Here is a 23987-nt window from a genome sequence, read left to right as displayed (position 1 = left end):
GACGTAAGGCTGGATGAGTGAGTGAAAGGATGGACGTAAGGCTGGATGAGTGAGTGAAAGGATGGACGTAAGGCTGGATGAGTGAAAGGATGGACGTAAGGCTGGATGAGTGAAAGGATGGACGTCAGGCTGGATGAGTGAAAGAATAGACGTAAGGCTGGATGAGTGAAAGGATGGATGTAAGGATGGATGAGTGAAAGGATGGACATAAGGATGGATGAGTGAAAGGATGGACATAAGGATGGATGAGTGAAAGGGAAGATGGATGAAAGGGTGGGTGGATGGATGGATGAAAGGATGGATGGGTGAGGTACGACAGGGTACTCCACAGGAAAGAGGAACATTCTCCATGGTATTTGATTGAGACTCCCAAATATCCAGGAGGGTCTCCTAAAAGAAACTACTCTCTATTTTCAAGAGAATGAACATTGTCTCCTCCTCAATGACACCGTGGGAGGCCTTCATGGCCTTAATTAGGGGTCAAGCTCTGGCGCTGATGGTGTGGCACGGAAGGGAGAGAAATGCTAAAGCAGAGACACTAGGACAGGAAATCCTGGATTTGGAGGCCCAGCAGGTGGAGCTGGCACATCTGGATCCGCCACAATAAGGAGCTATAGGGGCAGAGAACTGGTCTTCCCCCCACTCTGAGACTTGTACACAGTAAATGACCTGTTCACACGGTGATATCACAACTCGTACTCCTAACATGGTTGTCATATATTTAGACAATCTATTGAGTCAGTGGTTATACCATCTGTATTTCTACAGGAGCGGATCACCAACAAAGCGAGAGAAAGAAATTAGAAACTATCTTTGTAACCAATAATCTGTGTCTCTAAAAACCTCAATGTGGTGAGAAAGATGTGTGAATGGAATGGTGGTGCCTCACGGTAGCAACACCAGGGAGGATAAAGCAGGAAGGTACTCGCCTGCTACCTCAAGGTCTCATCATCAGCTACCACCACTCCGAAAGGAAAATGTGAAAAAAGGGGGAGAGATGGGTAAAGACCCAAACAGACAAGGTGCTAGGGTGTGTGATGAAAAATAGCTGTGCAATAATTTGTGCACCAGATACAACCCCACAATTAGGACCTGGGGATCAGAAAATCACTCCCCATGACCGAGTCCGTGTCCGGTATTGACTCAGCATCGGTGCGGAGTCAATACCGGACACGGACTCGGTCACGATTCATGATAGGAAGTTCACATTTTCCTTTCGGAGTGGTGGTAGCTGATGATGAGACCTTGAGGTAGCAGGCGAGTACCTTCCTGCTTTATCCTCCCTGGTGTTGCTACCGTGAGGCACCACCATTCCATTCACACATCTTTCTCACCACATTGAGGTTTTTAGAGACACAGATTATTGGTTACAAAGATAGTTTCTAATTTCTTTCTCTCGCTTTGTTGGTGATCCGCTCCTGTAGAAGTACAGATGGTATAACCACTGACTCAGTAGATTGTCTAAATATATGACAACCATGTTAGGAGTATGAGTTGTGATATCACCGTGTGAACAGGTCATTTACTGTGTATACATCTGGATCCGCGCCATAAGCCAAGTCTAAAACAGCAAGAATATAAAGACATAGTTACGGAAGCAACTAGAATAAAATATAGTGCTACGCAGCACTGGCTGTATGAACTAGGAGATGGGACAGGCAAACTACTGGCCTGGCTGGATAGACTGTACAGGGCGAGACGCTGGGTAGCGGCGCTAGAGTATGCAGACGGTCAATCCCTAAGTGATCCACAAACCATCGCAGACACATTTGCAACTTACTATACCGAACTCTACTCCTCTAGCGTGTCTAGCTCCGAGCAGGAAGCTTTGGCTTTTATAGCTGTTAGACCACTCCCTCTTCTTGCTCCAGACGAAGTAGCATCATTGGAAAGTGACCTCACTGAGGAGGAAGTGCTGCAGGCCATCTGAGCACTACAATCCGGCAAGGCAACAGGGTCCAATGGTATCTCCATCGAATTATACAAACTGAGAGCACCCACCGGAGGGCTATATCATCTTAAAATGTTTGAAGGAAGTAGGGAGGTGGGCATCCTACCCGAAGAACACTCTTATTGGTGCTAGTAATACACAGAGGGCTGCCCTCCTGAGCGCTGTACCTCATATAGACTCATCTCCTTACTCAACGCAGAGGTAAAGATTCTAGCTAACCTCCTTAGGTCTTCACCTGACCCCGCTAATGACCAAGCTGGTTTGTCCAGACCAATCAGGATTCATAGCCGGGCGTAGCACAGAGCTTAACTTGAGATGACTCCAAGCAAGGCGCGCACAATCAGTGAAGATGCAGCGATCTTATCCCTTGACGCCCGCAAGGTCTTTGATACTGTGGAATGGGCGTATCTCTTTGATGTACTTCGTCATATGGGCTTTGGCCCGAGAATTTTATCCTGGCTACGACTGTTGTATTTGCAACCGCTGGCACAGGTGGTTGTGAACGGCAGGGCATCTAGAATCTTTTCCCTCCACCGGGGAACTAGGCAAGGCTGCCCCCTATCCCCTTTAATATTTGCACTGATTCTTGAACCCCCAGCAGCATGGCTCAGAGGAGATCCACTGATCCGAGGCCTGCGATAGACTGAGCGGCGGGAAGTAAGAATATTGCTTTATGGTGACAACTTTCTCCTCTATGTAGCCTCCCCATGATTATCTATTTCTAGACTGATGAATATCCTTTTAATTTTCGGGAAATATTCCGGATTCTGAATCAACTGTTCCAAATCTGTAATATTTGTTCTGCTTGGACCGACACCTCGCCTCCCTGAGGGATGCGAGGCCCGGTTAGTGGAAAGAAGTTTCTGGTATCCAGGCATTCACATTACAACGGACTGACATATTCTCAGCCAAAAATGTACAAAGCGAAGCCCGCCATTAGAGATCACTTCCGCGGACTCTATTGGGAAGAGACACACTCTTTTAAATGTATGGCATTGCCCTTCTTTTTATGCGTTACAAAACACCCCCTTTCCGGTGCCTGATGAATATTTTAAGGCAATAGACAGCAAGGTGAGAACTTTGAAATGGAATGGAGGCCCCCCTGCATTGGGCTGGCGAAACTGATGAGGGGGTGTTCTGAGGGGGGATAGCATTACCAGATCTACAATCCTACTATAAGGTGGCACAACTGACGGCCATCAATCACTGGGTCCACCAGCTTGAGAAGAACCCTGCCTACCATATGGACCGCCTGGTCCCACAGCCAGGAGGATATCATTGCGCACTTTACACCAACCCCTGACACCTCCACTTGGAGGGACCAACCACACCGATCAATCTGTCATGCAACCATATGAAAGTTAGGATGGTAAGGGAGCCTTACCCGCGCCACCCCCCTGTGGAACGCCGAACTCCTTGGTACTATGGTGAAGAGGCAAGGGTTCGATAAATGGGGCTTGATAGGAATATCAACTGTAGGAGATTCGTGTACTACTGAAGGGATAATACCATTTGTAGACCTGCAAAAAACTGATGCCCCCTCTCCCTCAGACCTTCAGATACTTGCAAATCCGACATGCTCTTTGAGCAGCGTGCCCCACGGGAGAATACCTTCCCGAGTCGCCCGCCCCCCTCAAATAGATTACTGGAGAAATGCCTCCCTAACAAAGCAATCTCTCTAGTGTACCGAAAGCTCAAGAATAACTACCCCGATACTTTAACCCATCTCAGAGAATGTTGGCAGGCAGACCTGGGTGACCTGCAGGAGAACTGGCCGGAGGCCTTCACATCGCCACGAGAGGTTGCTATCCGGCTACGTTTCCGCTTAGTGCAACTAAAAACCCTTCACAGGGCCTGGATCTCCCACACCATACTGGTACAGATGGGTAGGCAAACAGATGCAGTGTGTCTCAGGAAGTGTGGGGGCAAGTGGATACATTCTTCAACATCCTCTTGGGTTGCCCTGTGGTCCAGGCCTTCTGTTGGGCAGTGATAACTTGCATAAGTGAAGTTTTGGGAGTGTCCATGTCCCCTTCGACTGAATGGTGTTTTCTTAATGTTTGGGAGGCCACAGACGATGAGCTGAACAAGCATGGGCTACTCTGGGCATGATGGTAGCCAAACGCAACATCACACAACTTTGGGTGGGCAATCCCTGCCCCTACCCTACAATGCTGGAAAAGAAATTTGGACCAATGCATGGTAGCCGAAAAAACAGTGTATGAAAGTAGAGGATGCCCCCAAAAGTGGGAGAGGGTCTGGGGAAAATGGAATCAGTATAGGGGAAGCCCATGCACTCCCCCTAGAAATACTACTCAAGACTCTATACTAAGGGGGAACGCTTTGTGATCCAGGTTGTTAATACAGATAGTACTATATCCAACTGTCTATTAGGAAATTCTCACCAACTTTAATATTAAACCGAAATAAAAAAAAAGATGTAAGCAAGATTTATGGAACAATAGAGATTTATCGATAAACAGACTTTCATGTACTTAAGCACACAAACGATTTTCTGTCATTGTACCTCTTCCCAGGAATGAACATGCCAGGAACATGCATTGTATGCTTCCTCATTCACAAAATACTGTTGGATGAGGAAAACATCTGTAATGTAGTATTCTCAAGAGCCAGAGAATTTAACAAACTTAACTTGGAGACTTGCTCCATTGAACAAAAAATCATCGAATTTTCTTCAACATGAAAATGTGGACCATGGTTTAAGAGTACCACATGTTAGTGCAAAAGGGTTCTGTGATCAGATAAGATGAACTCAAGCTGCCAGACATCACCAGGCAGAAGGAAGTGTCAAGTACACCCATCAAACGGGAAGAGGCAGTAGAAGGACTTGACTAGATCAGATGTGTTACACCTACCACTAGGAGACTTGTGTATAATAACTGTGTGTATATAATGCAAACAAAATGAGTGGCTATAGATTGACTGGTCAGCGTAGCAGGGCTATAGAAGTGGCAATGCAACATCAGCAAACTGAGGAGCAGTGGTACTGGAGCATTTTTGGAAGAGCGGGATGAAGCACACCCCATACACAGAAGTTAGGCAAAAGAAGATTCCAGAGTGCTGTGACTGGGACAGAGTCCGTAAGGAATATGAGGCAAAGGTACTCGTCTCTTCAGTAGAGGGTGGGGCCAGTGGCTGCCTAGGTGGCAATTGTAGATTTCGACACGGCTATAGAGTTTTTGAATTGGGGAAATATCTGGACCTAGGAGGACTGAGTGAGTGATCCTGGAAAGTAAAACTGCTTAAACACAGTCAATCTTTTTGTTAATTTCTGAAAAAGTTGTTCAGGTTAAGATTTCAATATCAGGGGGCATTCTAACTAAGATGGAAGGATGTCTAAACCACCATAGTTTTTGACATTCTAGCAAGAGTAACCCCAGAGCACCAACGGGTAATGCAGGGGTCCATCAAACAATGAGATGCGCCATTCCATAAGACACCAGACTAAAGCCTCTGCTTCTCAGATGGGAGATCGTCTCTCCACGATAACTCAATTGTCTTCACTGCAGACTTTGTTTAAAGGTAGTTACGTAACGTTGATAAGGCTCCCCATCCTTGGTTCAAGTTCGAATGGATGCTGGAGAATGCCACTGGGTCACGTGACTCACTGTACAACCCATGCACATTGGAAAAAGACATGTATGCACAGACTTGCCAACAGACGGTGGAAATATTGTTTCTTTATCAGTTAGTGGGTCCCCAAAACCCTTTATGCAGCTACAGGTAAGTTCTCTACTACCCGAAAACCCTTTAACTCTCTTCACTTAAAAATCAAGCACCAGGCCACAACTTACAAAATAGTCATAGCCTTGATTCCAAAATCCACATAAGCATAATGTGATTAATTCTACCTATAGATTGAGTTAGTCCCTTCATAGTCAGTTCTACATATCTGAGAAATAGTCTGTTTTTTGCTGCATTATAAGGGTAGGTCTTCACTTCGGTGTGGTGCTGACACCTTATTCTTCAATTAATCTTCCCTTGGTACCTATGTGAATCACAGCCTGACAAGCAGACCCTATTCCTCTCATTTACCCCAATACACTTTGCCAGCAAGATTTTTCTGAATAACTCTCGTCCCAGACCTCAAGTACTTGAGGTCCTGCCTAGCGGGCCTGCACACTTTTCTGGGCACCAAACCTGACCCACAATGGATCTGTAAATCCATGTATTGAGACTACAACCTCTTTCTCACACATGTATCTAATGACTTAAAAGCTGGCGCTTCCCATGCTCTGAGTAAACCAATGGACCCACTATAGATACTTCACGGAAATGTCCTTTCCTTGGAATGTAGGATGGTTCCTCTTCAAAATGGGAAAACAGAACTGTCTCTACTCTACTACATAGTGTACACTACACCGTCCATCTTTGAGGGGTGTATTTGACTAGCTCTAACCAGTTTTTTTTTTGGCGTTGATGGGTGACCACTTTAAATTATTCAACAGAGGGCTCGTGCCTCCCACCACTGAGGCACACAATACATTCAAGAACAGCTGAAGTTCTACATAAATCACTTTCATGACTTGTGCATTCATTAAAGTGTCTCCTTTCCAGGGCCGGACTGGCCGTAGCGGGCACCGGGCAATCCCCAGGTGCGCCGCACGGGCGGGGGCCGGTTTTGGGCTGCAAAATCGGCCCTGTAACAAAATCGCCCCCCCCCCCCCTGCGAGGGGGGGGGGGGCGCGCGGCAGAGCACTTTGCCAGGGCCGGTTTTGGTTCCCAGTCCGGCTCTGCTCCTTTCAGTTCATTTTGAGGAAGCCCTGACAAAATCAATTTGTTTTACTCAAGTCTTCATGTATGAATATAATACACTACCGGGCACAGCATCCTTTATAGAGACTTCACATGTACTAACACAAAGTTGTCCAGTGATGGTGAAGTAGTGAATTTAAATGATCGATGTGGTTCAAAACCTCCTCGCTGTTAGAGTGGTTTTTCAAATTCAAAATTATTTCTCCACTTTGGCTGATGACCATGATCCTGTTTTTCGTTTCTCTACAGCTTTATCAGATAAATCGAGATCAAGTCATTCTCAATCAGAAACGTCATCTTCAAAAATTTCAGGAGATCCTAGGAGTGCACCAGTGCTGCCACTTCCTTTAAATCCTTGCTCTTCAATTAACTTTCCGCCCCCACCACCATCATTACCTACCGTTGATAATTCTGAGATTGCTTCTAATTCTATCCCTCCACCACCTCCACCGGCTTTGGCATGGCTCACCTCAAATTCTGCCCGGTCTTCAAGAGCCCCTCCCTGTGGTAACTGCGATACTGTTGATTCTGCCCACATTCCTCCTCCACCACCACCACTTCCAACTTCTTTTGGTTGTGTGGCTGTTGATTCGGTCCCTGTGATGCCACCACCACCCCCACCACTTCCATTTGTAAAAAATCTGACCTCTGATTCTCTGGCTCCATCACATCCTCCCTCTTTCGATAACTGTCCACCGGTTGAGCCCCCCACTCTCCTGCCACTTCCGGCACCAGATCGCAATGCTTCCACCATTGATAAATACCGCAACGAGGTGTCGAATGTGGGGATCAATCTTTCACCACCATCCTCTCCTCCCTGCGTTCCTTCGGTTCCAGTTGACTCTAGAATGCTGTTTCCATCACCCCTTACTCATGTACCTTCAGATGACTCCAAACTGCTTCCCCAACCTCTAAACCCATCCCTGTCAGAAAGATCGGGGTGTCCAAAAGAAAAGAATGAGGCAGCCAGTGAAAAGCAAATGGAGCAGCCGGGATTACTGGAACAGATCCGGCGAGGCATCCCGCTGAAAGCTGTGGATGTTCAGGTAAGACTACACCAGCTTGGAAATGGGCATGTGTATTAGTTAGTCAAAGTTACAGCACAAAAAGATCTAGGTAATGAACGAGCTAACCGAGGATACTACAGTGATTAAGGTACCACATAAATGATTGTGCAGCTCTATGCATGCACATTGGATGGACCCAGTGCATGGCCGAAGTGCTGCAGACTTCATCCATCAATGTAACTCTTCACAGGCGATTTGACAGGCTAGTAACGAAGCAGTTCATTGCAGCCCGCTTTGCGTTGCCTTTGCATTTGTTGTATTTGAACTGCTGCGCGTTGTGGCTGGAAAAAATTGAATTGCACTAACGCACATTGGGATATTCACTTCTCTGCAATATAGCAATCCCACCATCACCAAGAGACTTAAAGCGCTACTTGTAAATGAATATATGACGCTACTCCGCTAACAATCACTCCTCAAAATCTGCAGGGGGCTACAAAGTCGGTTTGGCAAAAAATGTTTTACTCTACAGATGTGGACTAACTAAAGCGGCATGCAGATTATCCATGCTGTACACATAGCACACTAATCATCTGATGTATCCCTCTCATGTATGCAAATATTAGGATTCAGGTGGCATGCATTGTCGAGAGCTCTAGATCAGGGGTGGGTAACCTTTGGCCTGGGGACTGCTTAGAACTTTAAATATTAACGCATTAATAAACTGTATATAAATAAAGCAGCAAACTGTAAAGTTGAACATTTTAGAACGTTCTGTAAATGTCAAGGAATTTGGAGGCAACAAATGTACTTCGTTTCAGATCTATTCTTGGGAGCGGTGCAAGTGAATCAAACCAAGTATCGTATGGACGAGGAGTGGCCTCAAATCGATTCAGAATAGCTCCAACGTTTAATCCAATAGTTTTTTTAATATTCGTTTTTAAGTAATTTTAATATTCATCATTTGTGTATTTATTCGATGAATGCTCGCTTCAGTTTTTTTAGTGCATTGTTTCGAGGATCACATCAAAAATGTTTAGGCCAGGGCTCCCAGCTTCGAGCAATGACTCAGTGCAGCTCCCCGGGAGTCCAATAGGGGTTCAGTGGGGGTCCCAGGTTCCTGTAGGGTCCACAGAAGTCAAACTGTTAAGAATGACGGCTCTAGTTGGCGGGGGATGAAATAGTCTGGTTCAATAACCAGAGTATGTGTGTGGGGGCGGAGTCTTTAGCCATCCCATGGACAGGAGACCATTTTTTAACTTCTGAAATAGTTTAGTGAAGCCAGTCTCATCTGTGGTAGACTATTACCATCTGTGTATAGTGCATCTTTTTTCCCCAGTCTTTAGATTATTGTACTCTATTTGCATCTGAGGTGCCGTGCCCCCCCTAATCCCTACCCGCCACCATGTGATGCATTAGATTTCCTTGGGGCCAGTTTTTGAAATGGGGCTATTTTAGTGACATTTGTTTATTGCAGATGTGAGTGGCAGAGGTCGAGTATTGGACTCCTAGACAGGTGAGGAATAAGAACCCTTCGATTGCAACAAAGAGCTCTCAAGCACTGGCTGAGTGCGTTAAGTCGCCCTGGATCATGTGTGGGATCACATCTGCAGTAGATAGATTTTTTTCCAAATCAGCCTATACGAGAACTGTCCTGTAGCCTAATGTAAACATCTGAGCAAAGCCTGTAGAAGAGTAAACTGAGAGCCTACTCAAAGCAGTGCTGAAAGCAGGACCACTCCAATCCCATCAGATCTTCCATTCATCGGAGGTCAGTTAGAAATGTGCGGTTGTATACATGGAACGGCGCTGGTAAAGAGGTGGCCTATCCGAGAAGCATGGCAGTGCCCAGATGAGTAATAAACCATCGAATAAGCAGTTTGAGACCTGCTATGTCCGGTTTCTATTGCCTTTGCCACGGAGTTATTGCAAGTCCTTTTCAAAAGCACTCCTCTAACCAAAACAAAAACCTCCCCCAAAAATAATCTTGTAATGTCAGTTGTCTGCAAACACTGCACCTCTAGTGTTCTATGCCCTGCTGATGTCACTCCAGACGGATGGTTAGATTCTCTAAAGCAGCGGTTCTTAATCTTGCCTTCTGTGGACCCCCACTGAATCACCGCTGGAAGACGGTACCGCCTCTTATGAAATATCTAGGATTTGAACCCCCAAAACAATAGAAAACACACACAGAAACAAGTGTACATCAAACAAATGCATACATTATGAAACATTTGATTCACTAACCAAACCATGCAAAAATCGACATTTTAATCAGACGACTGGAATGTTTCAAAAAGGTAGTTTGATTTGCTAAAGACAGAGAAAGGCTATTTGCCAGCGTCTCACCCCGTCTCTTTTGCTCCAATGCAAGCTCTTATTGTAGACACACAAGTACTTCATTTGAGGGCACTGGTCGCCCAGACTAGATTCCTTTTGCTCTACTTGCTGCTCCCACATGTCAAGATCAGGATGCCAACTTAATTTTAAGCATCCGATTTCAGATTTATTCATATTTACAGAGCATTTTCCGTTGCAATTTTATGTAGTTGTACTTTAGTGATCTGCATTTTTAATATTCTAAACCGCTGTGGACCTCCAGGTGTCTTTGGATCACAGGTTAAGAATCACTGCTCTAAATACCCAATTTTACTAAAGTGACTGGGATGCAAAAACATACGTAGAAATGTTGATCAATAAGGCTCCCCGTTTTCCGTTTCTACAGATAAATACAGACCGAACCATTTTCTTGTCTGTATTTATTTTTAAAGGTGGATAAAATCGGAAATTGGGTGCTTTATGAGTGATTCTAAATACAGTTTGCCAGGACTGCCAGGCCAATAACTGTGTGCATTGATAGGTAAGGGGGTTTAAAAAAAAAAGGAATTAGAGTAAAGAGGCTCAAACAGCAGTAGTTATGCACAAGGCCGATATTGAAATGTGCATATTTGCATGTAAGTGCATTGATTTATCTTCTGTGGGGGTTCATTTCACTGAAACCTGGCAGGTATTCAGGCATGACTGCGTATTTATTGGTTCAATAAATGTGGAAATATACCATTTTAGGCTTTACTTTTTTCACAAAACCCATAATAAAATATGGATAAATACAGATAGTTGACAGAAAATAAATATGAATAAATACAGACGGAAATGACAAATACCATAAAACTGGAAGCCCTACTTATTTTTAGCATCTCACCACACCTCAGCATGTAACCCTGCCCAAACTCCTGACTCTGGTGTGCTCCTGCACATAGTTCTCATCTAAGTCACATTCAGTCATCGAATTAGACATTTACAAGGGTAACTATAGTTTACAACGATTTTTTTACAGCGCGGACTTTGACCCCGCATACCTTTTCTCCGCATAGTGCACTTACCCCGCATACCATTACTCTGCATTTTTTTACTCCGCATGTGCATTTAAAACGCAACGAAAATCATTGTAAAGGTAGGTATGGTAAATGCACATGCGGAGTAAAAAAAAAAATGATTTTGGGCGATCCACTTTGGACATGTTATGTAGGTCACTGAGCATTAAGAAAATACCAGCATTTTGTTTTCTTCCTAAAATTCCTATATTTCTGAATTCGTAAAGTAAGAATTAATTGTGTGCTGTCTTTTTTTTGTGGCTGACTTCTTTGGGGATGTTAAATACCCTTTGAGTTGTGGGTTTCTGGGGAGGAAGTAAGTGGTAGGGTCCTTGGGTTATTGGGACTTGTGGGTTTTGGTTTCTCGGGAAACTGGCCTTGTTTAGTCTAATTCAATTTGTTCACGATCTTTCCTATCTCGATTCTGGATGCCTCTTCTTACCTCTAGTGATGCTAATGGGGTACCTTACCATGTATTGTCTTTTCTACTCATCTCCCTCTGGATTGTACACCACACGCCCTTCTGCCAACGTCCTACCTTGTGTGTGTTTGCAGGCAAATGGCTTGATACGGTCTCTGTGAATTGCTGTTAATCGGTTTTATGCAATGGGGATGTTATTGTGTTTGGGACTGTCCAACTCCCCATCCCAATCCATCAGGAATGTGTCCTGTGTACTACCAACACCACTGCAGTCGCATTGACCATTCAAATCTAGCTGGAGGTGACCCAACACAGTTCAAAAATCTTACTGTCCAGCATAGGCTATAGGAACCATCACCAATACCCATACATAAGGGATGACCCCAGTGTGAACACCTGGTACAGAACTGCAAGATTAGCCTGAAAGAAGGGCCTTCTAGAAATGAATAGAGCTGTTGGTCACAATGTGATTCGGATGAATGAGGTGAAGGAGAAAGAAGAGAATCCACTCCTTCTATGTAAGGAGGTTGTATGGCCCTGGCCAACACTCCATACACCAAGAACTGAACTGATACTAACGAATGCACCTGGCTATGTTAAAATACATGCAATGACTAATCTGTGCACTAAACCCTAAAGGTGCACCCCTCAACCCCACCCAAAAAAAACTAAAATGAAAAAGGACTACTAGCTTCTTGTGCCGATATATTAAGTTTACGAAAATGCATGTAGTTGAGGGATCAGACACTGATCGATCTTTGACTAGGCCTGGGCATGAAATTCCGCTCAAAGTTTGGGGAGTTTTTCCCGCTCAACGTAGCGTGCAATTTTTTTCCTTACTCGCCAACGTTACATTGGCCAACGTGGAAAAACTTTACTCCAGACCACTTCCTGTCGTGATTTCTCAACACGAGTGGTCGTGGAAGGCTGTGACCGCTTGTTATTGTTATTGTTATTGTTAGTTGTATTTGTATAGCGCAACATTCATCCTACAAGGATATCACGGCGCTGCAAAAAATAACAGTAAAAAAAACTAAGGCAGTAACCTGGGAGCAAATTGATTATTTTGAAGCTTGGGTTGAGAAACCTCCCTTTCGTACTGAGGAAGCTGCTGCTCGAGTTGAATATCTACTTGAGTGGCAGAAAGAGGCAGCACCCTCTTGCGTTTGGTGCCATTCCCTCTGATTTTCCAGATCAGGACAAACCTACGGTGCTAAAAATCTGTGCGAACAGCGCGACCTAACGCACTCAGCATCTTGCGGAACTGCACGTAGTACGGCAGAGTTTTTTTGGCCTAACTGACACCCTCGGCAGTTACTCTTCAAGGTACCCTAGAAAATATGCAGTAATTTATCTTCAGACTAATGAGCCTATTGGAAGATGAGTAAGAATTCCTCTAATCGAGTGATCTCGAGCGCAGACCACAAAAGCATTCATATAGTCTCTGAATGCATGCATTTAGCACTTTAATAAAAAAAATTGCTAACTTAGGCAGAGCTGCCTGTATCAGAGTGAAGATGATCTACTATGGGATCATCAAAAGTTGAAGGATACATTTAAATGGCCTTCAGTATGTGAAGCACTCAAATAATAAACCTTAAACAGCTGAAATACCCAGCTTCTGCAGACTGATGAGAGCTGGTCTTCCTGCCATTACACCGTTGCTATTCATCACTTCCACCCTACAAACTTTGCACGGGTGTTATAACCTGCATTGTATTGTAAAGGTTTTTATTAATCGTGCAATAAAGATTGACTACTAAGATGCCTGCCACACACCCTTCTACAGAATTTTAGTAATCTTTGATTCTGACTAGCCCTTTATGCCCAAGTCCGTGTTGCCACAAACTTGATTATACTGCTTCAAACCCCTGATTGGCATCACCCCTTCCTTCAAAAGATTGCACTGATCCCAATTTATTAGGGCTTCTCAGCCAGTGCACCAACATCTACACCAGGCTCCCTGCCAAATGCTTAATCTGAGTCACAATCTATTCTGCCTGTCTGCTTGTTTGATTTTAAAGAGCTCCAGGCTTCCCAGTACTGAATGAACCTGCTCCGCTTCATCCCTGACCCGACATTGAATCACAAAAGCCAGGTTTTGAGCTGGCTTTTAAATGCTGAATCATTCGGGCTTGTACTCAGTCGAAGGAGGGAGTTCCTTAGTTCAGCACTAGGTGCTGGACAAGCCCCTCCCACTCGAGCTCCTCTGATCCTGGGCACATGTGCAAGACTTGAGTGGGCCGACCTAAGATCTCTTGATGGATAATTCTGATTCGACTTGCTGAGAACCATGACCTGTCCTGTGGAATGTGCAGAATAAAACAGTTTTGAATTTTATTCGTTCCACTGACAGCCAGGCGAGGGGCTAGATGCTAAATGAAGAGACTGGTTAATGTTGGGGAATACAAAAAAAAACAGGCAGCCAAATTCTGGGCGGTCTGCAGTAGCTTTTGCAAATTCTGTGCCATGCCAACATTTAACACATTCCCATAGTCCAATCGAGAAGTGGTGATGGCCTGGACCACGGATTTTAGGATGTGGAGAGGTAGGTCATAGACCACTTTTTTCTTCTTCGAGGCCAAAGCAGCAAAGTGTCAGTTCCTGTACTTGAAGCTGCATCACTGGGTTTTTGTTGAGCCAAACTTCTATGCTTTTGATTGTCTGTTTTGAGAAAGGTAGTGGACCTAAAGTATCCGGCCACCAGTCCGGAGTCCGAAGAATGGGCATGTTGTCCAAGCTTCTGCTTGGCAAGATTTCTCCAGTTCTCAAAGGCCCTGAAGGCCAGACATTGAGCAGTTGATTTTCATTCATTTAAGATCAGTCTCTGACACATAGGTTTACCTGGCTGGGAACCCTCCTACATTCCCAGTTTACTCCAATTCAACCCCTTGATCCAATGTAGAAGATGAACTTCCCACCCAAATCTTCTGCCCCGTTTTTTTTATTTCTCTGGAATTCCTTCCTTCTGCTCACTTGCCTTCATTTTGAAACTATTGTGTTGCAAGTGGTCTACAATCTCACCAGCTTTCGTTTGAGCAGACAACAGTATTACTCAGAATAGTCTGTATGTAAAGTTGCCCTCCTGCTGCCTCAAAGCAGTTTCTCGTTTCATTTAAGGATGCCGAGACTAATAAACCATGTTATACTGAAGTTTAACCTGCTGTTTCATTGTTTCTCATAGGTAACCGGAGTGGCGGATTCAAGTTCTCTCCCTCCCACTGAAAATGAAGGGATTGTTTCAGCACTTATGGATGTGATTCAGAGGAGGCATTTAGCCTTTAAGTTGTCGTGTACGTATTTGTAATTCTACTATAATACGACTTAAGTATCACTTGTACAATAATTTTATTTTAATACATTTTTTAAAACCTTTTTATTTGCATTACCATAATTATTTGTAGTGTGATGCCTTGGTCTATATTTAACTGTATGTAATGGTGCAGCCTTTCTTGATCAACAGACTGGTGTCTTAGTTATGAATTGTGAGAACTAGGGATAATAGTTCATATCCCACACCAAAGGCAAACTTTAAAGTGGCTTGAGCTCTCTTTGGGGTAATCAATCAATCAGGGGTCTTATAAAGCACGCTACTCACCCGTGAGGGTCTGAAGGAGCTGGGGGGGGGGGGGTGAAGCTCCGGATTAGTCGAAGCCAGGTCTCGAGACTCTTCCTGACGGTGTGCAGAGTTAGATTTAGCTGTCTTTAGAGGATGTAGAAGGACAATACATGTTTTCCACAGCCAAATGTTGGAAGCATCCAAAAATATTGTGTATTGGTTTTATTTGAGGATAACCTGATAGGCAAGGTAACAGAAGTCAAACCTCTGGTTCAGCTTAACTGAGTTCCCCAATTCTGTGCTTCATGCTGGAGAGGAAATTTAGGAGGTTCTGTACTACAAGAGTGACTAATCCCGAAGGAGAACTTGCAGGAGTGTCACTTAGAAGGCTTGGCGAAATTAAAACGTTGCCAGTGGAGACTCAAATTTTTGTTGTTCTAAAAACTGGGTTGGTTTGCTAACTTTGCTCTCGGTGAGGTCTCTTTACCCGATTACCATTCCTTGTTCACTGATTTCCAGCTAAATATGGAAGAGACTTCAGGCTGCGTGGAATTTGCTTCACAGCTGGAGAGGTCCCTGCGGCCTCTTGCTGATGTCCTGAGTGATAGAGGGAAACACAGTATTTTCCATTGCGCAAAGTCTTTACCTGAACAGTGCCATTACATGCATTCAGTCGCCGTGGCATAGTCAGGACTATGGAGCAGAAGGTAATCTTACACATTGCAGCTGCTCTTGAATCCTTGATTAGCAATGCAAGTTTCTGACTTTTCACGTGTGTATGCGTGTATGTATGCAATATATATTTAACTTAATCAGCTAAGCACTTTATGAAGTTGGCAATTTTCTTTTTTCTTTTTTCCACAAAGCCCTTAAAGTTGTAAAGAGCTTACCTTCATAACTTCTCACATTACTAAACAAATACTGAAGTACTTCTAACATTTATACTTCTACTGGTCTTAGGAAATAAAGGCGTTTGTGTAACCTTTGTCTCGGTATCTTCCCGTTGATGTAAAATTCTTGGTGTTTGGCTTTCAGTTCCAGAGTGATGTTAAGATGCATCATTGGCTGGGGAGGCCAGAGATCTCCAGAGGCATCCTAGTTCTATGCACTGGGATGGCCTGGTGCTCCACTTCCAAGCAGTGGCCAAAAGTTTACTATCTCAAACTGTTGGCGTGCAAACCTATCCTAGAATCCTACTCTTGGGGCACACCAATGACTAGGACCGGGAGCGGAGGAGTCCTGATATGAACTTTGGAGCTCCCCGGCTGGAGCTGTCACTATTTCTATTAGATGCAGTTCAATAGCAGATGCTGAAACATTCTGTAAGAATGACAGACAAGGGTTGTCGTTTCAAAGCTTTATATAAAGAATTAATAAGCAGATTGCCTAAAACATACCATAAATAAATTTAGCAGCAAAGCATACAAATCATAAGTAGCAGGAACTCAAAGTTCTAAGTGAAATCCGGCATCGATCGCCTTCTAAGGGTGGGGGAATAAGGTTTCCTGAATACAGAAAATAACATCTTCTTTTACAGGCCTTAGATATTTACACATTCTACATGGTTTTCAGGATATGCACCAATATGTAACTAGCAAGAAGAAACCTTTTACTACTGACTACGTTCAAGGATTCTCTCATGATAGTAATGCATTGGTTTTAGTCATTCTCCGTTTTAGAGCAATTCACTTAATACATTGGAAAGCAATAGCCTGGGATAATTGAAACATCCTTGGTTACATACTTGAAGGTCTCTGGGAACACGGTTTATTAGCGCGGACCCGAGCAGTGCTTTATTTAGAACAAGTACCACAACAGTCCTCACAGGATGTATATTTACATTGGTGCAAGATAGAGGACCATGTACGAACAATCTAGGTTAGCGTAATCGGTCTATAAAGCGTTTTAATATGAAAGAAGAAAAATGGCTCCCACACCACCATAAGTGGACCAGTGCATCAGACTCTTTCAGGCGCCCTTGCTGATGGCACAGGCTTGAATCCGTATTGCTCCATCCTCTTGCAGTGTCTTGTTTGACATTCCCCCTCCCCAGCCCACCCCTTGCTTGCTAGGTTCTTGGGTGGCTTTGCCTCTCCTCTCACTTTCAGCATATTATCCATGTTAACCCCCACTTCTGTCCTATTCCCGTATAAATGATCGTGTGGGCACACATTGCTATTTTACACTTGCTTCTTCACTGTCTGATGCTCTGGCAAAGATCTCCCTCCATCTCCTATGACATACGGAGAGGGACCACCTTTTGCAGCCTGCTCTTTAGGCTTTTTCATGTTTCCTCCTTTGCCTTCGTGGGATGTAGAAAGGGACAGTAACAGTGGCCTTGCTAAGCAAATTATATCGTCGCATGTCGCAAATGTCTCCGTTGTGTCTTCTGCACCATTGTTGGTACCACCAATCGCCCCCATATCGCGGTCTATTGTTAATGGGTAAATATCGCATTGCGAAGTCGCTATCTGTATGTTTAAAAATGCAGCAATGAAATGGGCTAACTTGCTGCTGGCCCAGTCCACTTCAAATGACCATAAAAGTCGACTTTCAACAAATCCAACTCCAATGCTGGTGCACTAATTTCATACATAGATGGAAGCCGAAAGTACTAGGTTTGCACAAAAAGCAAACTAAGAACTAGACTTGGAGAACAGATCCTTGTAGTTAATGGGGCACCAAGGGACATTTGTTATCTTTGGCAGTGCATCAAAACCAGCAATAGCAAACCTAGTTTTCTGTTTACCTTTAATGTGTTTTACTTTTGCTTTTTTGCTGCGACCCACTGGGGTAGAGGCAGCTTCTATTATCTTTGTATGAGTATTTTGAATTCCTGTACTTGATAGGTATTTCCAAACCAGTGGAGGATGGAAGGTGAGCAGTTCATAGGGAGCTAACATGCTTGTATTGTACCTCTATAGCAACTGATTGTACATTTGGGAAACTAAAGCTAGTAGTGCATTATACATTCAATCATAAACACTGTGCACTTTGACTTATCTCTTCTTTTAAGGGGCACAGAATACGGTCAATGAATGTACTGTTAGCTCAAGATGGAAAATAAACAACTCTTCGGCTTAGTATAAACTAATATTTGACGCTTGTGCACATCCACTTGGATTACTACAGTATAGGCACTATAGAATGTATGGAAAAGTGAACTGTAATGCTTAAAAAAAAAAAACCTGTGCTTGACCCACTTGGGGGGTAGCTGGATTAGGAACTTCAGCCTGCTCTTTAACACTGTTGTGTTCATTCCCTAGCGAAGTTTAAAACCATAATTTCGATTTGTGGTGATGTCAACTTTCACCCTGCAGGTGCTGAGGTTCTGTGACGTGCCCACAAGCATCCTTAAAAGTGGGCCAGTTATATTCAGATTCAGGGAGTACTCTGGGGAGAGGCTGGCTCATTTAATTACCTCAAAAGTTGTTGTGAATGGTGGTAACTTGAGGATGGCTTTGGCTCCTTGTTGAGGGAATAACTTGACCAGAATGAGGCTGATGCTAGACATGGCATACATGCATGCTCTTGACAGTCTGTGGCCCCCATTACAATCTGAACTGGAAAATGTGCTTCAATACCATACCTCTCTCACTCAATGTTTACACTAGTCAGTGGTGTCCACTGGGAAATATTGAACACTGCCTAGATTTCAGGTTATCAAGAATAAAGGTGTAGGTTTCTGTCTGGAATGATGGACAGACTATGGGGCTAAGAGGGCACAATTAGTCTTGTTGTTCACTGTGACTGAGCTCCACACTTCCCAATAGGACCTAGAAAGGCCACTAGGTTTTACGAAGGGTAACTTTAACAGACGTTTAACAAAAGGTCACGTTACGCGTGCCCCCCTAACTTTAAAAAAACTGTTTGAAATCTCATATTTTGTGGAAACTACTTCCACCTGCACTTGTTTGCATGTGCCTGTCCTTCCAGGCAACACGTGGAGGAATTTGTTCTGTGTAAACATTACAAAAATAATTCATGGTACAATCTGACGTAAAGTTGGGTTGCACTCATTTCAATTTGCTGTAGGAAAACTGGGAATCCTCCGCAAATCTCCCCGGGACAAACCAATGCCTTGTGGTATATGTATCTTGCACCCTTCAGACAGTTTTTACACCCTGTTTCACTACAGTGGTTCTTATGGGCCAGTTAAAGGGAGCCAGTGAATCGGAGAGGGAAGTCCTTCCCCTTCCTGAAGCAACAGCAAGCACAGGCCAGCATCTTTCAGTAATGTAGCCATGAAGGAATATATCTCTCTACATCAAAAACCAAAGGTTACAGGGACATTGTAGTTGGGGTTAGATTCTACACACACAACCATAGAAATTCAGCAGTTATAATTCTACTTATCTAGAAGAAATTGGAACACGTGCCCGAAGTTAACTAACTCGCTGCCCTGCCATGCAGTTTGCTCATCAATTTTATTGGAAATGTTGCAGTGATTTTATCAATGATGTCACAACTGATGTAATATTTACGGTTATTAGCAGTGCATGGCAAGGATGTGAGTCCTAGTTACCTTAGTGCATGAGTTAGTTTCTTCAGATAAGTATTACTAGAACTGCTGAATTGCTATGGTTTTTTTTGTGTAAAATCTGACCCTAACTATAACGCCCTTGGGGCACAGCTAATAAAGGATGGGTGTCCTACAGCCCACCCAGGGCACCCACTTCATTTTTGTTGGCCATGTGGGAGCCCCAAGGCCCCACCCTGGCCCCAGCCAGCTCCCCCGCCTCCTGCAGGAGCTGGCATTGCTCCTGCCCACAGGGACCAGCTAAAAATGCTGCTCCTTGTGAGCAGGAGCAATATTTTATTCATTTCCCTACCCGCTTCAGTGCGGGCAGTTAAACAGATGAAAAGTCCACTCCCATCGGGCAGGGGCATTTTTCAATCTCCTGCCCATTGGGAGCGAACTTAGAGTTTCTTCTTGCTTGGCGGCAGCTTTTAAATTGCTCCTGCCATGTGGGAGCAAACCCAAGTTTCCCTGCCCACGTAGGTGCAGGAGGGAACTTGCTGTGTCCTGGGGTGGACACCCCCAGGACATAGCAAGAGTTGGCACTCTGGGTCCCAAAGGCCATTAATGGCTTCAGGAGGGCGGCCCAAATCATCCCCTTACTATGTAAAGCATGGCTGGGCCCTGGGGGATATGGTCCTTGTGGCCAAATGTGGTCCGTGAGGGGGGGGAGAAGTGCGCCCCCATGTGGGTGTGTTTTTTTTTTTTCTTTTCTAAGGCTCGTCCATGTGGTCCCTGAAGCCAAAATCAGCCCGGGAGGGGTTTCATGCAGCTCACCTCCCCTGTTCTTCAAAGAGGCCAGGCCCGGGGAGGTGGAGTCCCTGGTGCCGAAATCAGCCCGGGAGGTGGCATGTTGCCGCCTCCCCACTTTCTAAATTGGCTGGGCCCCTGGGGATTGGCGCTCTGGGCCCAAAATCAACCTGGGAGGAGGGGGCTACGTGCCCCCCCCCCTGTTTTTTACAGGGGTCCTGCCAGATGAGGTCCTCTGGGCCAAAAGCATCCTGGAAGGGGGGCCATGTTGTCCCCCCCCCTCCTCATTATATATCAATTAATTTGCCCCAGAGACCTGTCCCACCCATGCCTAGTGAAAAACAAGGGCTTTTTTAAAACAAAATTCCAGATGATACTCTGCAGATTCATGGAGAAAAAAATGTTGGGCTTCTGGTGGGGTCCGAGTCCCAAGACTGCTGTCACCACATCCTGCTTAAAGTGGTGGCAGCCGATCTGATCTCACAATGAGATCTGTCAGATTCGCAGAGTATTTGTTTTCCTAGAAAATGCATAAATCTTTTTTTCTTTAGTAACTCCAAAACTACTGAACAGATTTACACGAAATCACAAATCTTTCTGGACCAAAATCTAGCCTTCTGGAGAATTCCATTCATCGGTTTGGGCGGTAGTCACGTTCAAAATCCCTATGGGAAATTGCATGGGGTAAACTTGTTTTGGGACCCCTCCTTTTCCGTGGACCGTACTTGAATCACCCTGAAACTTTCCAAACAGCAGCTGAAGTGAGTGGCAAACTAGTTATGAAAATGTCATTAAGATTTGTCAAACTGCGCCAAAGTTTATAGCAAAACAAACGCTTTTCCTATGGAAACTGGGTCCTAACTTTAACTACCTACTGGTTGGACTCCAGTAGGTAATATGTTTGTGTAGGAATCTTTTTAATATTGGCATGATCGAAAGCAGTGCTGCATTTTACCTGTGCTGTGGTAACTGGGGGCCAGATTTATCAGGGGAACTTGTTGCCCTTGCGTCACAAAAGGTGACACAAGTGCAATGCAAGCCCTAAAGTGAGATTTACTGTGCCACGCAGAGCCACCCTTTGTGGCATAGTGACTTGCGCTGCCTTGAGTCACTCCAGATTTACTGCCTTGTGGTACTCTGCCCTAGGACAGCATTCCATGTGTGGCACATGGGTGTTTCTATACATCCACCCATGGATTTTAGCGCATTCCCAGAATTACTAACACTAGTAAACCTGGGACGGCATCAAACTGCTACATCTTTCCAGGGGAGGCAGAATATGGAGAAATAGGTTTATTGTGCCTTGTTGTTTCCTCTATCTACATGGGATACATACTATGGCACACCTAGAGCCTTGTTTTGTGCAGGAAGGTTTCACTTCTGCACAAACCCCATCCTGGCTGCAATGCAGGCGCCATGGTGGAAGGGTGCCTGCATTGGCACTTGACAGCTACTAGTACGCCAGCACAGATGGGGAGCAGGAATGCACCACATCTCAGTACATAAGCTGCATTCCTGCCCTCTCCATTTTATTCAGCCCAGCAACTTGTCTCACTGCGTTGTGTCAAATGTTACTAAATCTCCCCAGTGTTCTCCACAGGCCATACGATAGAATGAATCCATGATATCACTCTTGCTGAAATGTCTAATATTGTACCACTGGGATCTGAGAACAATTAACTTTAATGACTTCAGGGTTGAGCGCTTTAGGCCACGTTGAGTCGACTTTGAACCCTTAGCTGCTACAAATATTTAAACAGAAAAAAATCCAATTTAGGAGATCTGAAGGAAGCACTGCATGTCTGTCTGCTACTTGGCTGTCCTACTGTATCCACTTAACATGTTTGGCTGTGGGAGAATGTTCTTTAACCTGATAACCAACACATAAGTAACTGGTCTGGTATGTCCCTGAACTACTGCAGTTCGCTTATAAAGTGACACTTGAATACTTGACAGCTGTCAGCCTGATGGGCTTAAACAATTTCTGGATGCAACTAGTGAATAAAAGTGTACAGAAAGCATCTTGTGACTGAGACCTGATCAGCAGGCCTTTCACCACAGCAGAGGTCATATCTAAGGGTGGGCGGAATATGCGTAGTCGAGCTACGCAAAACTCCATGAAACGGTAAAAAATCTCCACGAGCACGCAAAAGTTCCGCGAACACACGGAATTGCTTGTTCCGTTCGCAATGCTTTTTTTCTGTTCGCGAACGCTATTTGCGTGCTCGGGGAGAAATATCTCACAAACACGCATTTTGAAAGCGCGATCAAGCAAAAAATTTCGCAAGGCTGCGGATCGCAAAATTTTGGGCAATGTCGCGTTCTCCGCAGAATGCGAAATTACCCAAATTCCGCAAATTCTGTGAGGAACGGAATTTACAGCCCAGGCCTAGTCATATCTAGAGGATGAAGGAGAACACCAGGCCATCAATATATTTAACTTTTCACAGGAATGTTGTGGTCTAATACTGGAGAATATTATAGAATCGTTTAAGTGCTGGGATCACAAGCCAGTCCAGTAAGTAGGCTAACCAGAATAGTAGATAAATACTAGGCCTGTTAAAGTTACGTTTGCCTTTTGGGGTTCAGTTCAGGTTGTAAACTTGTCTGAAGGGGGGGGGGGGTCGGGTCATTGCCTCTAGTCTACTTGAGAGCTTGAGCTGAATTGGAGCTTCATGCAGAAGAAATCGCTGCAAGAGACTGAGCCTGAACTGGCTTTTAGAGGAAGTCGATGGTGTCTGGGAGTGCCCATGATGGGTGAATAGGTGCTAAACTACATGTAAATCCATGATGTAATTGCTCTTTTTGTACCCATTTTCTTCTTTTACCACTCATTGCATTTGCCACATCATTAAATATTTATTTTACCATTTCATTTTATCCAGTAGGTGAAGAGTTCGATTGTGAAGAAGGCTGGGAGGAGTAAACAAAATTGAAATGCGAATATTCACAGCAACTAGAAGTGGAATTTGGGTGATGGGAGCTTCCTAGTGTTTAAAAACTCCACAGTATGGCTCGGTGCACTGTGAATTGTATTCGACGCCTTCACAAGTGTTTAAGGGAAACAATCCTTCAGAGGGATGTTGCCAATAAAATTAATATTTTAGATTTTGTAAAAGGTTTTCAAATATCTATGCTAAATTATTTCTACACGACTCCAGCACTTTTGATTTCGTTTTTTTCTAAAGAACCGTCAAGTATATAACATTTTTGCCATGTTATTTATTTAAAATGATGCATTAAAAAATAGAAACATTTCACTTTGTCCATTGGCTTGTATGTTTCAATGGGAGTAAAACGTGTTGATTTGCAGAAGGTTTGTGCAATATGCCTGCAGCTTCTTAGCCAATTGTTATAATACTTTGACTCCACAATAGGCAGTGGCGGCTCCTCTGTTATGATGGAGGAGCGCGCCCCACTTCTTTTTGCAGTGAAAAAAAGGAAAGATAAATTAACGAAACATTATCATTTTATTTGTTCCTGCTGCAATATCCTGGCTGGGTGGATCTGCTCTGCTCTGAGAGCAAGGGGAGGTGTGGTGGCCACTATGTAAGTGTGCACGATGCTTTGGCTGGCTCTCTCGGGCCGGCCGAACAGTCATGATAACTTTGCATGTTATCCACCCGGATG

General features: G+C 44.3%; 1 protein-coding gene across 1 annotated transcript in view; it reads left to right on the top strand.

The window, feature by feature from the left end:
• LOC146797527 (uncharacterized) overlaps nucleotides 1-23614 on the top strand; it is a 192741-nt gene extending 169127 nt beyond the window's left edge. Inside the window, exons 5-7 of the mRNA XM_085627565.1 lie at nucleotides 6977-7773; nucleotides 14714-14822; nucleotides 23243-23614. Coding sequence (XP_085483691.1) covers nucleotides 6977-7773; nucleotides 14714-14822; nucleotides 23243-23283 — 947 coding nt within the window. The 3' untranslated portion in view covers nucleotides 23284-23614. The remainder of the gene's footprint in view (nucleotides 1-6976; nucleotides 7774-14713; nucleotides 14823-23242) is intronic.
• Nucleotides 23615-23987: the final 373 nt, after the last annotated feature.

Source organism: Triturus cristatus, chromosome 9 (assembly GCF_964204655.1).
Source record: "Triturus cristatus chromosome 9, aTriCri1.1, whole genome shotgun sequence".
NCBI classification, from domain to species: domain Eukaryota; kingdom Metazoa; phylum Chordata; class Amphibia; order Caudata; family Salamandridae; genus Triturus; species Triturus cristatus.
This window is presented reverse-complemented; position numbering and strand designations above follow the sequence as displayed.